This window comes from Gavialis gangeticus, unplaced genomic scaffold (assembly GCF_001723915.1).
Source record: "Gavialis gangeticus isolate Ggan-Ray unplaced genomic scaffold, GavGan_comp1, whole genome shotgun sequence".
NCBI classification, from domain to species: Eukaryota; Metazoa; Chordata; order Crocodylia; family Gavialidae; genus Gavialis; species Gavialis gangeticus.
In genome coordinates, this window is record NW_017729022.1 from 419958 (window position 1) to 436825 (window position 16868).

The window sequence follows — 16868 nt, forward strand, 5'->3', positions numbered from 1 at the left end:
ATAAAGAAAAACAAATCGAGACAATGGAATTGTACACAAAATCTTAGTTTTATTGGCACACACTACATAATGTCTACTTTGATAATAGACAGAATTTAAAAAAATCAAATGTATGCTGTCATGGTAGGCAGTGTTCACTTAGTAGGAGCAACAACATTTCTGCTGTGTCTTCTACTGATTGCACCTATTACAGCTTGTTACATAGGCAGTGTGAGTTGAGAGGTTTTATTTAAAGAGAAACCTAACAAACACATCTGTATCACTAGAATGCAGTCACACACACCAATAAAGGTGGCTTTTGGATGCTACTGGACATGCCTTTAGGACATGGTAATTTTTTCCAGTTCTATCTTCAGGTGGGATAAAAAGAATACAGCTCAAATATAAAAACTGCTTTTTATACAAATATATTTTTTGTAGCGCATAATCACTCTTAAAATACAGCACTCTTTTAATAAATGTTTTCAACAATATTAAAATAAATAAAATATTCTAGAGAAAAGTTCAGCTTTATAATAAAACAGCAAAACAGACGGGTATAAAACTGATGTAATTCTTAAAGTCTACTGCAAAGTTTTTGTTTTTGTTTTGTTTTTTTGTTTGCTTTTTTTTTTCCCTCTCCTTTTCATACAAACTACAGTACAAGCATGTCAAGGTGCCTGACCTAACATACAGACTGGCCTACGAGCAGGAGTCCTGCTGCTTATGCTAATATTCATATGCCCAGGAATAAAGGTTTGCAGGGTTTGGCCAGACTCTCCTGGCTTCCAACAGGAAATACTAACTCCCCCTCTCATCATCTTTCTTTAACTGCTGGGACTTGACGGATGTTGACTGACTCACAGGCAAACATCCTCTTTTCCTTCATTATCTCATGCATGCTTGCTGTGCACTGTTGTGAAAGGGCATTTCGCCTTTTCTGTGGTTTTGAAATACAGTAATCAGATGAAAAATGAGGAACAGGAAGTATTTGAAGTGCATTGCTGCTGACTTTCTCTCCTCCTGTTTTCAGGAAGTAACCCCACAATCAGTTTACTACTTTGCAGTTAGTGTTTTGTACCCAAGTCTGATATGTTTTAACATTCCCATCTGCCACCTTTTTCTTCAGTGCCCATCCCCTTCCCTGAAACACAGGGAATAAAGGTTTTTAAAGTTTTCCTATATTGATCCAAACAGGTTCCTAATTCTTCCCATCATTGAGTGAGTACCAAAGTAAAGCAGCTTTTCAAAGGAAGCATGGCTTACCACAGCAAGTGGTAAATCTTCAAGGGTATTTAATGCCTCACACACAATTTAACCTTTGGAGGGTAGCCGTTTCCATATACCCTTGTAGACAGCTCCGTTTAATGCCTCCTGAAAATTTGATCATGGGCTTGCCCCTGCAGTGTCCGCAGCGTTGGTCTCACTTTTCTCGACTTCAATTTCCCCAATATTTAATTTTTTTAGAAGTGTTTCTAGTCTTCCTCACAGTCTGGTCTCTTGTACTTCCTCCTCTGTCTCTTCTTGCAAAGCAGTGATTTTGGGCCGAGATTTGCGCTTGCTTGAGTTTCTGCGATGTATAGGGAAGAGTTTAAGGCGATCAACATGACTGATCACCTGTCTGAAGGAACTCTTTTCATTCAGCAGTTTCTGGATTGACTCATACTGCCTCACTGTATTGTCTTCTATTACCTAAACAAACATTTGGATCAAACAGATGTGTATTAACAGAGCTGATAAAAGTCCAGTTAACTAAGTCAGTACACTAACAGGATGGCAGATGCGGATAGGACAGAGAATTACAGTAGGAAAAAAGCCAAAAGAGTTCTATTTGTATGGTTCAAAATTTCAGATTGCTTTGGCTAACTTCCTATTACCAACAAGCAAAAGAGTTTTCAAATGATGGCTGAGTAAATGTACCCATTGCTTTTTTTTTTTTTTAAATGCACTAAACCCTTTTCTTATGGCTCCTCTTCACCCTGAGATGGCTTGGCTGAGCTCTCTGAATATGCTTTGACTTGCTAGTACAGCTGAGAGGCCACTTCTGGTATTTTGGTGAGAGCTAGAGGGTTAGAAGTGAAGTTGCTGGGAAAGTTGCAGAGTCATAAGTAGCTTCATCAGATTATAAACTCACATTAAGGAAGGGGATTATTAATGTACAGACATAAAAGAAAGGAACAGGAAGGCTGTCAGAAAGGCACCAAAGAGCAGGGCCTTTCCTCCTCAGACTCAGAGCAGCAAGGAGGAACTGCCCTTGCTATGCCATGTAGGGGAATCTGTGTGTTGAAGAATGTTTGCCTTTGGGTTTGGGGGGGGGGCAGGGTTTCTGTTTTGTTTTTTGTTTGGTTTCCTGGAGTACTTTGGACTTGGCTAAAGAAAATTACAGCCCCTTTATGTCAGGACACAGTAGAAAATGACCTGTATGGAGCAATAAGCGCTTTAATGCAAAATGTCCTGGCTTTCTGTCTCCTACAGCTGCAGCCTGAGCTCCACTCAGACCAAGCTGTTTCATGCTACTTCCAAGGATGGAAGCAGTTCAAAAGACTGGATTGTGCAGCAGGACAAAGTGAGAAACAGGCACTGCAGACACATGTTCAGAGCCCTGGCTCTTGGCAGTCCTGTAGCGACATCAGAATCTGTGCTTTCATTTTGCTAAGATTATGAGTCCTCTTGGTGACAAGGAAACCAAGCAAGAATGGAATAACCAAGTCTGCAGAGAACCTGAGACAAGTGGATTCAGAGGCACATGCAGTTCCATTCACTTCAATGGGGTATTAATTCTGAAACCAGGTGCTATGTTAAGGTTCTGCTAATATCTTTCCAACAAGATGTGCTGTCTGTGAGGTCCTTCCTGCCAGACTCTCAGATTGGCATCAGAAGAGGCACCTATGAAGACACAGCCAAGAAAACCAAGTCTTTCTTGCTCTGGGAAAGACCCCAGCCTACCAGGTCATAGGAAATGTTAGTCTAAAGATGGGAAGGCCTAGCTTGCCAAAAAAAGAGTAGTAGTACATCCCTAACCCCTTCCTAAAAGACCACTTAGACAGGCCCCTGCATGGTCACCCTAAAGACATGCAACCACAGTACAAGGCTGGGACAACCCCACTGTGGGAATGCATCTAGTGTCCTGAACCACTTGAATCTAGTCCTAGGAGCAGGTGTTTTTTTTATGAATAAGCACGGAGCTAGCTATGGTAGGGAAGAAGGGACGCATGGGCTAGGGAGAGAAATTACACATAAACCAGTATAAGTGATCAGAAACCGATTCAAATCTATAACACAACAGAAGTTCAGTGCACATAAACTGCTTTCAAAATGGCTGAAACTGGCTTAAGATAAACTTGAACGGATGTAGTATCAGTCTTAACTGACTTAGGTTAAATCAGTTTATTGAACTTCTGTCCCAAATCCCCTCTAGATTCAAGTTAACTCATAGTCTCCTAGCATCCCAGGATGCTTTACACCTCCTCCGTGAACCCTCTTCTCCCTGCAGGGTGGGTGGACTAGTTTTGGCCCAAGTTGTCCGCTCCAGCCAAACAGGGAGGTGAACTCTAGAGCCTCCCAGCTTCTAGCCTGGGCTACTGCAGGCAGGTGGTTGCATTTCTGGAATCCAACGTGAATGTCTGTTCACTTGCTTATTGGTTCAATCTATGCATCTTAGATTAATTTGTGAAGACTGAATCAATTCAGCCTCAGGCTTTTTGACTGTATGTACTTAGCCACGGAGTCTTGCACAGAAGGACTGACAGAAGTGAGACAAAAATGGGTATAACGCAGGGGTGGCCAACCTGTGACTCCAGAGCCACATGGGGCTCTTCAGAAGTTAATATACGTCTTCTTGAGTCTTTGCACAAGCACATGGTAACCAGATTCCACTGCCATTACATCATGTCGTGTGCTTGTGCAAAGATTCAAGGAGATGCATATTAACTTCTAAAGAGCCACATGTGGCTCCAGAGCTGCAGGTTGGCCACTCTTGGTATAAGGGAATGAAGTATGCATAGAGCAGCTGGAGCATGGTAGGGACATGCACCACATGTTATGTTGAAACTTAAAAGTCTTAAACAATTCTAGATTTAAAAATCTGAGCCTAAACTTTTCAGTGTGGATTAAAACTTGTCCAAATCTCAATATCCTACCTTCTTACCCCTCTCCATCTCCATCTCCCTCCCCACAGTTATATAGACTTGCTCTGTAATGAAAATATATTCAATGGAAAGGAATAACGTGAAGGTTAGGAAAGAGATTGATGTTGGGTGGGGAATACATTGGCTGAAAGACTTCACAGCTTGCTTCCAGACATTCTAAATTTTTAATTACAGAACTGTCAAACATTTGTAAAGAATGTAATAATGCTTTAGGGGTATTAGCTGGACTCCATTAAAAAAATACTTGCTAATTAAAACGTACAAACAGAAAGGGCCTTAAATGAATCAGACTCCATAACAGTGTGTGCAGATAAATCCATAAATTCAGTAGACAGGACAACAGCAGTAGTTCAAAAGGGCATGCATCATTTATTAAATATTCCACTTCAGTTTCAGATTATGCCTTTGTTACCTGAATGTATAGAAGTGGAACTAAAAATGACTAATGATTAAAGAATGCCAGCTCCATGCACTAGTAAGGCATCTTAAAATATTCTCACTCTGTGAGGGTTAATTACCAGTTATGTAATGAGAAACACCTACAGCACCAGAATTTCTTTAGTAAGTGATTGATAGACAAAGATAGAACACAGAAAGGAAAGTTAAGGTTCTTTTTAGAAAGAAACACAACAATTTAACTGTTGTAGGCAGGATATTTTCACAGCAATTTTTAAGTTGCCCTTCTGCCTTCATGTCACCTTAGATTAATCAAAAACAAATGTACACATCCGTGATTTTGTTGCAGTAATGCACACTGTGAGGTCCATTTTCTGGGACATCCCGCCAACCAGTGTTCCAAGTGATCTACATGCAGTAGACTTATCTAATCCTACCATTAAAGGATTAGTTAAAAATCCTTTGCAAAGCACATGTGTCAATCACAAGAAAATCATATTATGTAAGATTACCAGAAACACTCACCAAAAATCGCTGGCACTCCAACATTGCTTCTAGTCTGTGTTCAGAGAGTATAACAGTGCAATTTGCAAATGCGTGTTTAAGTATTTTCCTAATCACTTGGAAGGTTCTGAAAGGTAAACAATTGTTGTCATTTAGAGCATTGCAAACAAATTCCATTACATACAAATTACACCTTTTATGAAGTGTATTATTTTTAGTATTTAAACTACAAAACAGGACAATTGCATGTACATATACAAGCAGAATTATGCTTCTTTAAAGTACCACAATTATTTCTGTTACAACAAACTACATCTGTAAAATTAAATGTTGCAACTAAGCTTAATTGGCACCTTTTTATACTGCCTATAGCAAGGTACAATCTCTCCACTAAGCTATGCTATACAACGCTGTTGTAATGCTATTTTCACCCACATCTCTGTTTTAACTAGAAATTAGTTTAAATAGTTCAGATATTGCCAAAGGCAGCAGGTAAGCCTCTGGTGTTGACCATTGGATTAACAATAGAGTAGCTCTTGCCATCTCCTAGTGCCATGCTCAGAAAGACTTTTGAGAACCGCATTATGACAGTAGATGTGGTGTTGTCACTGCCAATATTTATAAATTATGCAGCAGCACCTCACAACTCATAAGACTGACTTTTAAACATGGAAATTTAGCATGTAAGTAAATAAACTTACTGGGGGTTATTCCCAGTCTTCTGGTTCTCAAGCTTCCATTCATATTTTCAGGCTTATCTCCTCAGTTACAACAGCTAGAAACTTTCTTTATTTTTTAAATAGAAGTTGAAATTGCTACATACTTTCAGTACTCCAAGACCTAGGGCTTTGGGAACCAAAACACTCACAGTAAAAGTATGAGACTGGCAACTCTGCAGTTGATGTCATTGATGGAGAAACTGCCCATCTAAATAGCCTTTGGATTAGTATTAATATTCAACAAAAGTGATAAAGCCTTTCTTCACTCTTAATTTGTTTTAAACTAAGATGAGAGATTGTTGTAATATCATTTGTACTATGCTGCCACTTTCCCATGTCAAATAAATTCTCTCAGGACAGCTGTATGTATAATGGAAAATTGGAATCAGAGTACAGTAAGCCAAACGAAATGCCAAAACAGGTAATTAAGGTAAAGCGTATATAGAAAAGCAAAGACAAGACTGATGGGGACCCTCCTAAATGAACTTTTTCATTGCTTAAAATTACCTTATATTCTCTCTCAACCTTGCAGTTCTTGAAGTGATCCTTTACATAGTGAATATAGAAAGCTTATGCCAGCCTTGACTTTAATTAGTCAAATAAATCATTTTTATGACAAGTCTCTGGTAACTGGTCACATCAAGCCAATTTTACTGTCATATTTGAATTTTGTTTCCTTTTACTTTTTTCCTTGAATCTTCATAAGGGTGGCCAACAAATCAAAATATTTTTGAAGCCCCCACAAAAGAGGTCCACGTTTCTGCTATGTCTCCGTAACTTTTTCATTTAACACAATCCTATTGAACATAAGTGGCATGTAGGGGACTTTAAAGCATCGAGGTCAGTGGTTCTCAACTTTTTAGAGTTGAGGCACCCCCATTAAAGTCAAGAGACTCCTCAAAAAGTGTTCTTAGTTTTCACTCGTGTTTTGACTATGGAAAAATTATAAAGCAAAGAACTCAGACCATCATAGGCCATAATGCTTTTAGTACTATGGATTTCTATTTGAAATCTGTAGGTGTATCTTGTTAATCATGTCTGCACACTTAACATGTTAGGTGTTAGTATTAACATTGCATGGCACCCCACAACACCCTTGAATGGATCTCAAGGCAACCCAGGGTGCAGTGGCACCCTAGTTGAGAATCACTGATCTAGGAGTTGTCTGCTTGGAGACAGTGGTGGGTCTTGCTGGACAGGCCTGAGCATACCCTGCCTGACCAAATAAAGTCTGCTATAAAGTCAAAAGATCACCCATGAGACTTGTCTCCAGAACCTACTCTCACACCCTAACTTCCTAACAGGTTTGAGAGAAACTGCTAAGACTAAATCCAGAGTAGCCTCATGAGCAAACTTCCAGCTCAGGAACAGCTGAGTAGACTTGGGTGGACAAGGTGTATTCAACTCCATCCCTCATGAGCACCATCGTTGATGTGGTACAAATAAGCCCCAAGACTAAGACAGAGCATAATCCAGCCAGCCCAAGTGCCAGAAGAGTTGCTAACATGCCAAATAGCCAATAGAAGTTAGGGCATTTGCTGTGGAAGTAGGTGACCTGAATTCTAGGCCCTAATCAACCAAGAGGTTGCAAACACTTAGATGTCTAGTAAATGGACTAGGATACAAACCAAAGCATTTGCTCATGATTGAGTTGAGAGTCTACTTGGAATAACTGTATCACTCCTTGTTTACTACTATAGTTGATTATTGCCTTAATTTAGAATGAGATTCAGGAAGAAGCTTAAGTGGAATTTAGATACCCAAGTCCTATAGAATGATTCAAAGAAATCCTAACTAACATCTTAGGTGTCAAAAATTCTTTAGGTGCCTATGTTTTCACCAGAAAACCTTCTTAGATTCCTGAAGTTCAACTATTATAGATGCCCAGAGGCACCACTATCTTGACTGAGGATCCTATCATATGTCAAGGGTAGATCTGACATATGATAGGATCTAACAGGTGTACCTAACACACAATGACAGTACCCAAGTTCATCACCCAGAAACATTTTAACTCAAAAACATTTCTGCAGATGGTGGTGGACATCTATCATAGGAAGCCTGGTGTCCAGAACATTTGCCCTAGAAGTTGGAATCCTGGGTTCTGATGCCTGCTTCCAGGACTGACTGCATACAAATTCTGCATTAAAGCATCACTGGATAAAGCACACTAAGCATGTTCAGAACACAGACTGAAACCTGGATCTCCCCACTCTCAATTAAATGCCCTCTTCATTAGACTACAGAATAATACTCTTCGAGTTTACTGGGCCTCTGGCTTCCAGGTTCTGCAATAGCAGTAGGAGTAAAAATAATGATGATGATAATAATATGCTCCAGTGGACGAGCACAGCACTACCAAGATTTAAAAATAAGCGGTAGTTTTACCCTAGTTATATGCTGACTTGTTTTGTGGCCTAGGTCAGTGGCCCTGCACCAAAATCAAATGCCACAGATTTGATGGCACTGTAAGGATCTCCTATGTGTGGCATTTGAAGTGCATTTTGGAAGTACATCCATTTTTATTTATTAAAACTCATCTGTGACTTGAACCCATGTAAGGGGGACTAATCAGGCCTTGAGTCTGGCTGAGTTTGAGCATGTGCAGCTCCTTGCCTGTCTGTTCTCTCTTTGGAGCAGCAGGGCACAGACGGTGGGCATAAGAGTCACAACATTTGGCTCCTCTTTCCATCCTCATACTCTGCCTCTGGTGAGAGAATTTGAGCCAACACAGAGGAAGAAATCTTCTATTAGTACAGGTCAGCAGTAAATCACTACTTTTCAGGAACAAAGAGGTGGTAAGAGAGAAACAATAGCTGTGAAGCACAATGCCCTCCAGGACAGAATCCAAGGTAGTCCACCTTGTGTGCGATCTCCTGTCAGGATAGCCACTGAAGCACAGATCTGACAGTGTGGGCTTCCTGATTTCACACCACAATATACAAATAGAAAGAATAAATAAAACTTACATGGGGTCCAAATGAGCACTTGGTTCATCAAGCAGCAGGATTTTAGCTTTACTGAGAACTGATCTGGCAAGACACATCAATTGCTTGTGCCCATGACTGAGGACACTGCCACCATCCACAAGAACAAAATCAAGCTGGCCAGGAAATTGCTCTACTACAGACTTCAGTCCAACCTGCCAGAATAAAATTAAAGGATAAATCTATTTGAGAGAAACTGGAACTACAAACATTTAGATACAACAATCCACATTTAACCCTTCTGCCTTTTGTTTCCAAGGCTCAATATAAAATGTGTTCTGCTCAAATCAGCTGAAATGAGAATCCTCCTTTCAGAGTTACTCCAACAAACAGTCAAATGACAAGAAAGATCAATCTCTTTTTATCCAGAAAGAACATTTTGGTTTATTTCAGTACAGATTGCACAAACCAAAGTTAAAGCTGTATGTTTATCAGACATAATGAGCTTTGGCACCTTGACCAATACATTGTCAGTTAGTTTACAGGAAAGTAATTTATTTGGTACTTCTATTTGGTGGTGTTGTGCATCGTCTGTAATGCTAAAGGGAGATGTTTCTGAAAGAAACCTTGACTCCTCAGTTACCAGGAAGAGGAAATTTCACATGCTGCATTACACTGGCAGAGAATATAACATAAGTCACCATGGCAGTTGTATCCATGGCTTTGAGACCACTTCCACAGACTTTATCTTTTGTCAGAAGGATGGGAACAGCAGCACATACGTCAAGTTCTTTACAATTTGTGCAGGATTCATAATATCACTATCTGCTCTTGGGCACTGAAAACTTACCTAGGTACAAATGTAAAACGAGTTGTCTTTGGATTGTAACAACTTTGCATCAAAACAGAGTTCAAGGGGAACTGAAAAGGTTTCTGCTTACTTTATGAGATGTTTTGGAATCCATATGCTTTCCCAGAATGACCAAACTTACTATGGCATTTGGAGGGAATAATCATTCTCATCTAACCCTGACAAGAACTCTTCTCCTGAGTTGTACAAGCTGGTACTGGTAATGCACCTGTGTTGCTACGATATGCAGCAACTTAGCTTACAATAAAGATGATAGAAGGCATAAAAAGGGCATAAACTTGTTTTTCAAATCCCATTTGTTATTTGTAACCCATTTTCACTCTGCATCAAAAATATGGAATCCTGCCTACACATTTCCTTTTCACGTTTTAAAACAGGGACTCTATTACAATGGAATACTTCAGTGATACGTGGTAAAGGTTGGAAGAATTCCAGGTTGGTATTCTTTAAACAGGAGTGCTACCTCAGTACAGGGCACTGCTTGTTCTTCTCTCTGCAGCTAATCACTTAATATGCCTTTAATACAATTATGTCATGAACAGCTCCCAGAAAAGTCGGTTTACTTTTAAAACAATCTCTAAACTGCCCTGAGGTACAACCTCTGCAGTCCTATTGACATAAGTGTGACTGGGAGCAAAATTTAGCTTAGGGAGCCTGTACAAAGCTGTAACACACAGCTCTCTAAAGTATTGTGGCAGTGCTAAAATCAAGTATTCAAGTTTACTCACACCACAGCTGTGATGGAAGAAAATTAAATGGTGATACTGACTTTAGCAGTAGCTGCAAAATGCCTTCATTGAACACTACACCATAAGCTAGAAGGAAACAGAATATTTAACAAGCTAAAAATTAACTTTCTTTTTGCCATCTTCCAAAGTTATACCAGCTCTTTATAGCTTTCTCTGATTACTTAGATTTCAAGGGAGCATAAAGTCCATAACCCATTCAATCTTTCCCATTAAACATATTGCAAAGTTTCTTTTTCTCACCGATGTTTTTTTCACACTTTTGAATATAAAACAATTAACTGAAAAACATAATATGTTATTGAAAGGACATGCCTGACTCTTCAACAATGCAGACTTTAAAACAGTATTTCTTCTTAGTGTTGTAAGTAAGCCTTTAAAACCTCAGCTGTAGCTTACACCTAAAGGGAAAATTCTAAGTCAAATACATAAGTATTCAACTCTGTGTTTGGGGTGGACACTCTGATCCATGAGTTTCCCAGTCTAAGAGTCGTGGCAAGCAGAGCGTAAATCACTGTTTTCTGACAGCTAGGGCTGGGTGAAGATTTTCTGCCAAATTTTAATCAACTGAAAATTTGTTTTTTAAACAAAACTAAAATTTCACAGAGGAAGTTCCCAGTTCCCTCAAAATAAAATTTAACGAGGCAACAACTGAACAAAGTTTACAGAAAATGGAGAAGAAGCTACAAAGATGAAGGGAGGATGTAGAGGAGGGATATGCTGCTGAAGAGCAGTTTGTAACGAGCTGTACCAATCCTTCAGTCATTTAGAGTACATCTATACCCTTTCCAACTGTCCTAGAAACTGCTCCTGTAAAAACATGCCTTGTCCACCTGCTCCCACTCTGCACAAGCCAAATGATGAAAAAAACAAAATAGAGCTGTTCTTTGCGGCATCCTCAGGCTCTCATCATATGTTTATTGGAAAAGGCCCTGTGCCAGTCTAATGATGACTACATTATTTTTTCAGCCTTTGGTGAGTGCAAAGCAGCAGTGAGTGAGCAGGACCTGTTTTCCAGGTTACAGTCCATTGCAGTGTCAGAACCAATACAGAAAGGCCCTCAGGCAGCACAGTTACAGCCATGCGAAAGCTTACTTCTATTTTTCTAGAAATAAAATGAAGCCCAAGGGGAGACAGGGACAAATTTGGTGAAAATTCATTTGAATTTGGGGCACTTTGGGAATAAGGCCCATGTTTATAACTTGGATGCACATTTAGGGACTCAATCGGATGCAATTGGGACTAAGAGTTAAACGGGGCTCTTGGAAAGTTAACTGCAGAAGTTCATCCTTGAGGCTGCAGGTGGTATTGATTATCTCATCAAAAAGCTCATGGAAGGGCTGGACTTCTCTTAGGGGAGAATCAAAGCCAACGTCAATTTTCCAATTGATCATTTGTGTAAAAGAAGTGTCAAGTGCTACCAGAGCCAAAAGGTAACATTCCAGCCACTCCACAAAAGAGTAAATCATGACACCATATCTTGGGATTTTCTTAAATAAAATATCCCACTGATTTTTCCCCTCTACACCCACATCCATGGGACACCATGGTTTGTTAATCCCACCCCAGAATGCATCTATGCATCCTTCTGTGAAATAGATGGCATGTAAGTATAACCGTGATGTTACAAAACACTGTAGCCTGCCTGAGTTAATTCTTGTTCATTAACAAGAGCCAGGGAATATCAATGACTGGGAAACATTTCTGAAGAACATGATCTACAGTTTCCTCTCTTGGATGTCCTCAAAGTAGCTAGATATACTACTAGACATGTATTAACTGTGGTTTTCACTTCAATTTACAGTTTACCTTTAAAGATTCTGTGATATGATAAAGATATGAGCAGCCGAACCTCAGAGGGATAAAATGTGAAATTAATTCTCTAAACTAACTGCCTCTATGCGTTTCGTGCTGGGTCATCCAGCAGTCACATCCTGAAACTTCCCCTATGCTAAATCATAGATCAAAGCACTCAGATTGTGCTTTATGCAAATTTTATTAATATTTTCCTCTACTGACCTCTACCAAAAGCATCTTTTTATTGGATAATAAAGAAGCATGGGCAAAATACTCTCCTTCCTCAGCATTCTTGTTTCCAAGGCACTGTATAAATGTAACATGATGCAACCATTTGAGCTACATTTTATTAATATTTGCTGAGTCAAATGTCACACATTATCAGGTACACATTATCAGGTACACCTATAAATAATCTGAACTGCTTTGAGTGTCTGGATTTCAGAGGACTGAGAGGAAAACAAGTGAGGCTTGGATTATAATAAGAAAGCTGTAGAACGTAAGTAGTTGAAAAGTCACAGATCCACTTAGATACCCAGGACTAGAACTGATCTTTGAAGACCAAGCCCTTGGGCACAAACAATTTACACATTCATGCCACCTGCTTTTCTACAGTGGGGGCGGCCAACCTGCAGCATAGGTACTACAAGTGGCATGGGCAGCCTGTGTGTGTGGCATGCAGCAGACTGGGCAGGGGACAGGCAGCACTGTGGCAGACAGGCAACAGAAAACAGATCATCAGATCAGGCAGGAAGGAGAAAGCATAGCAGCAGCTTGGACAAGGAGCAGAAAGCTCCTTCTGAGTAGAAAATCAAGCAGGGGAAAGGGATCAGAATTACACTCACGGAGGACACAGGACTAATTTGTGGCGTGCTTGCCAAAAAGGTCAGTTCTTATTGTTCCAGGGTGTGTGGTCACTGGAATCTGATGTGTGTCCATACACCTTCCATTCAATGCTGAAACCCCAATTTATACAGAATATGAATGACCTTGACATGTCAATAAACTGCACACAACACTTCAATGCAAAGAACTTCAAATGAAGTCCATATATTGATAGCAGGCCTTTGCCTGATGCTGTTAAGGGGTTTGCTTCAGGAGCAAGAAGGAAAACCCATTATATATATTTCTTAATAACTCTCCAAACAGACAGGCAGTGAAAGAACAGTTATGAGAACCTAAAAATGTATGTAACTGCTTATTAATGATTACCAAGCAGAAGTGCCCCATAGCTGCCTTTGTTACCTACAACTGCTTATATTGCATGTGTCCTATTTAGACTGTACACTCTTCTGGACAGGGATAATGTTTCAGACGTGATTCAATATAAACAATTATTTTTTTAAATTATTGACCCAAATTGTTCTCAAGTCCCTTACTGTAACTTCCTGGATCACAGTGGAATTACTAAAATAGTGTTTATGAACATCACAAATAATATTGAATAGCTTTACCTCATCTGCAACTTTCCATATTTCTTCATCAGTCCATTGTCCATAAGGATCCAAGTTTTTCCGAAATGACCCAGAGAATATAAACACTTTCTGTGGGAGTACCAAAAAATAAAAACAAAAGTCACATTTTAAAATTTACAAAATCAGACTATCCCCTTGCAAACAACAAGAAGAATGAACTGAAACAGTTTTGCTGAATCAGTTTTCCTCAGATAATGCCATTGGACTGAAGTGAAATATTTCACAAAGTATTTTACATTTTGACAGATTTATTTTGAAAAACTCAGTAAAAATGTTTTTTAAAAAATCAACACATCACATTTCTGACATGTGTAAAAGGAAACATTTGTATATCTCCATTTTGAAATGTCTGTTGTGAGGTTTATTTGATATAAATAACAGGTAAAAACACAAACAAAAGGCTCTGACTGACCCTAAAGGATTTTTTTCAGAATGTCATCTGCAAACAACTATAACAATACATGTTTGCTATTTGTCCCAATTAATGGGGGGGAAATCAAAATCTTTAATTTTTTTGGTGGAGAGAAAATTAGTTTCCCCACCAGCTATAGTGAAAAGTCACGTGTTTCAGTGTTTTCTTGTGTCCCCACATTCCAACCTAGTACCAACCACACTTCTGTTTAGTTCCATTGATACTCCGCATATAGCACAATCAGAATAGAATCATTAATCCATTAATTCAGGAGCTCTGCTGGCTCTCTTATGCTATATGCCTGTGTGCCTATCTCTGGAGGGAAAGGATTTACCTTCTTAAAACTGAGACTGAGCCTACTTCCACTGAAGTCTGTTGGAGTTTCCTCCTCTATCTTTAGTGTGGGCAAAAACAGTTCCCTCTGTTACTTTTACAGGTGTAAAAGGACAACTCTCATTTATACGCATTATCTAGACTGGAAAGTGATGACACAGCCAAAATTAAATATTTGTTTAATCTCTCTACTTTGAAAGTTGTGGAAGGTTCTTACAGAAATGAGGGACCATTCTTCAAATGACACAAAGATCACACATGAAACTAAAGTGAAACCTGCTGACTGCGTCTATGTGAGACACTGACTGCACAGTATTGCGCAGTCAGCATCACCTAAAACCTGTTTGGCAAAGCTACTGCATAGTAACTCTGGTTAGTATTTAGTAGCCATTTAGTACTCATTTATACTGCATATATACTTGTTTATACAAGTATTAAATGACTGTGTAGTAACAACTGAGCAGTCAGCATCTCATGTAGACGCAGCTACTGTGCCATTAAATAAAACTGCTGTTACAGCAGGTAGAATTCATTCTCAGAGAATGATAGTATCCTAGTGGGAAGTGCTATAATTTCAGTTTTCCTTCCTCTGTATGTACTGAACAAATATTACTTGTGGGGAAAGATGTGAGCAAGATATTTTCTTTTCTAAGTGCCTTTCAACTTTATAAAGAAAATATTGGTTTAAAGAAAATGTAGTTTGAAATGATTTACAGTCATTTAATATCTTGCTGAAATACACTTTGAGGCTTACCACATATTTTAATTATTCTGGAGGAGACTTAAAGCACTAGCAAAAACTGGTTGTTGATGACGGAGTACACCTGAGACAAGTATTTGTCCAGATAGGTTAGCCACACTATTATGGTCCTGACATGACCCAACCTGAAGATATTTAGTCAGATTCCTGAGTGGTTTCAAACATTGTTACACCACCACAAACATGTTATTATTTTCTCCTACAAAACAATGAAGAGCACCATTCAAGACACCAGAGACAAGCTTGTGATCTTACTATGATCTCCTTCAAACTGCTTAATTCCAGTGTGATTGGATACTGGAGCTGATGGTCTTTAACAAAAACAACAGTGATCTACTGTATTTGAGTAACTTTAACAGGTATTGGTACATATATGATGCATTTATTCCATTCAACAATAAAATATGCATTAGTGATGTATGGTATAATCTTTTTCCACTGGTTCCTCAAAATTAATTAAATTGGAAACATCTTTGCATCAGGATTAGTTTCTTACAACTACAAGGTGTGGCAGAACTAATACCACTGAGGGATGGCGTCAGGCCTGGCTTTGTTTACACTTCATTCACCATACATCTAACTAATGAAATAGCTATTTTAATCCTCAAGTGGTGAAGAAAAATTAACTGAACAAACCAGTTTTTAGAAAAGAAAAGGGCAGATTCATAACACCTAAGTTCCAAAGTGCCACCTGCAGAAACACCAAGTAATGTATCTTCTTCCCTGAAACTGTTGCTATTCCTAATAATTGTGCTTACAAGTAGGACATTAAAATTAGGCCACTTAAAAATAGAATTTGTTTCCCAAATGAAGTGTGTTGCTGTCCTGAATTCTGGTGCTTTCCTGTGCAATTCAGCCAGGCGTTCCTTCCTTTATAGATTCCTGAGCTCTATACAGGGCTCACTCGCATAAAGGTCATCTCTCAGTCACACCTGCAGCTTAGAGTCCAGTTAGAAAGAATCAAGAAATGCTAAAAATCACTGTAAACATTGGACACTTAAAATTAAGCAAATATGCAGAAACACAGAAATTTCTTTGTTGAGAAAGAAATGAGAACAGGAAAAGCAGTCCATCTCAGAGGACTGATAAGGAGTATGGAGCCTCTTGCACTGTGGTCACTAATTCAAATTCACCTCAGATGAACAATGAAAAGACAATAACGTGATCCATAGTCTCTCAGAATGGGTATCCTATCACAGAGACTATCCAAATAAATGAACGTGGCAACTTTTACCACCAAATTTTGTAAACAAAATGCTTTTGCAAAGCATAGCAGAGAATACTGCTGTCGAAGGCTGCGGTTACAGGTCACCTTTAAAACATTTTAAATCTGGGGAACGTTATCCCATCAAAGTTAGAACAATTTCAGAGCGTTCACAGGTTAAGGCTTAATGCTGTTTCAGACCTGCACAACTGTGACTTGTCACTAGAGAGCTCAGTGAGCAGGGGTGTGGACAGGAGCCGACTCTATCCCTCCTCTGGGGTGAGAGAGGAGTGGGAGGCTGGCATGTAGCTCAGAGACAGAGAAACCGCAACCACAAGGTGTGTACAGAAATTGCTTTTTTCACCATGTAAAGTGCTTTATTACCGTGAATTAAGAGAAATGTATGGCTTTACAGCACTTTAAAAATGGGTATAGCACTTCGAATTTTTAAGTACATAGGGAGAAGAAAGAAGGCCCCAGGAAACGTGGGGCCCTTGCAGGACAAGACGGGGAATCTGGTTGTCACGCCAGACGACAAAGCCAACATATTTAATAACTTCTTTGCCTCTGTCTTCCTCAGTAAGGACCAGAACTGCC

The 16868-nt window shown here is 39.3% G+C and overlaps 1 protein-coding gene across 1 annotated transcript in view; it reads right to left on the reverse strand.

The window, feature by feature from the left end:
* Nucleotides 1-613: 613 nt before the first annotated feature.
* The window catches only part of CFTR (cystic fibrosis transmembrane conductance regulator), a 107320-nt gene continuing 91065 nt past the window's right edge, over nt 614-16868 (reverse strand). Inside the window, exons 15-18 of the mRNA XM_019515767.1 lie at nt 13542-13631; nt 8716-8888; nt 5049-5154; nt 614-1671 (exon numbers count right to left, since the gene is read on the reverse strand). Coding sequence (XP_019371312.1) covers nt 1465-1671; nt 5049-5154; nt 8716-8888; nt 13542-13631 — 576 coding nt within the window. The 3' untranslated portion in view covers nt 614-1464. The remainder of the gene's footprint in view (nt 1672-5048; nt 5155-8715; nt 8889-13541; nt 13632-16868) is intronic.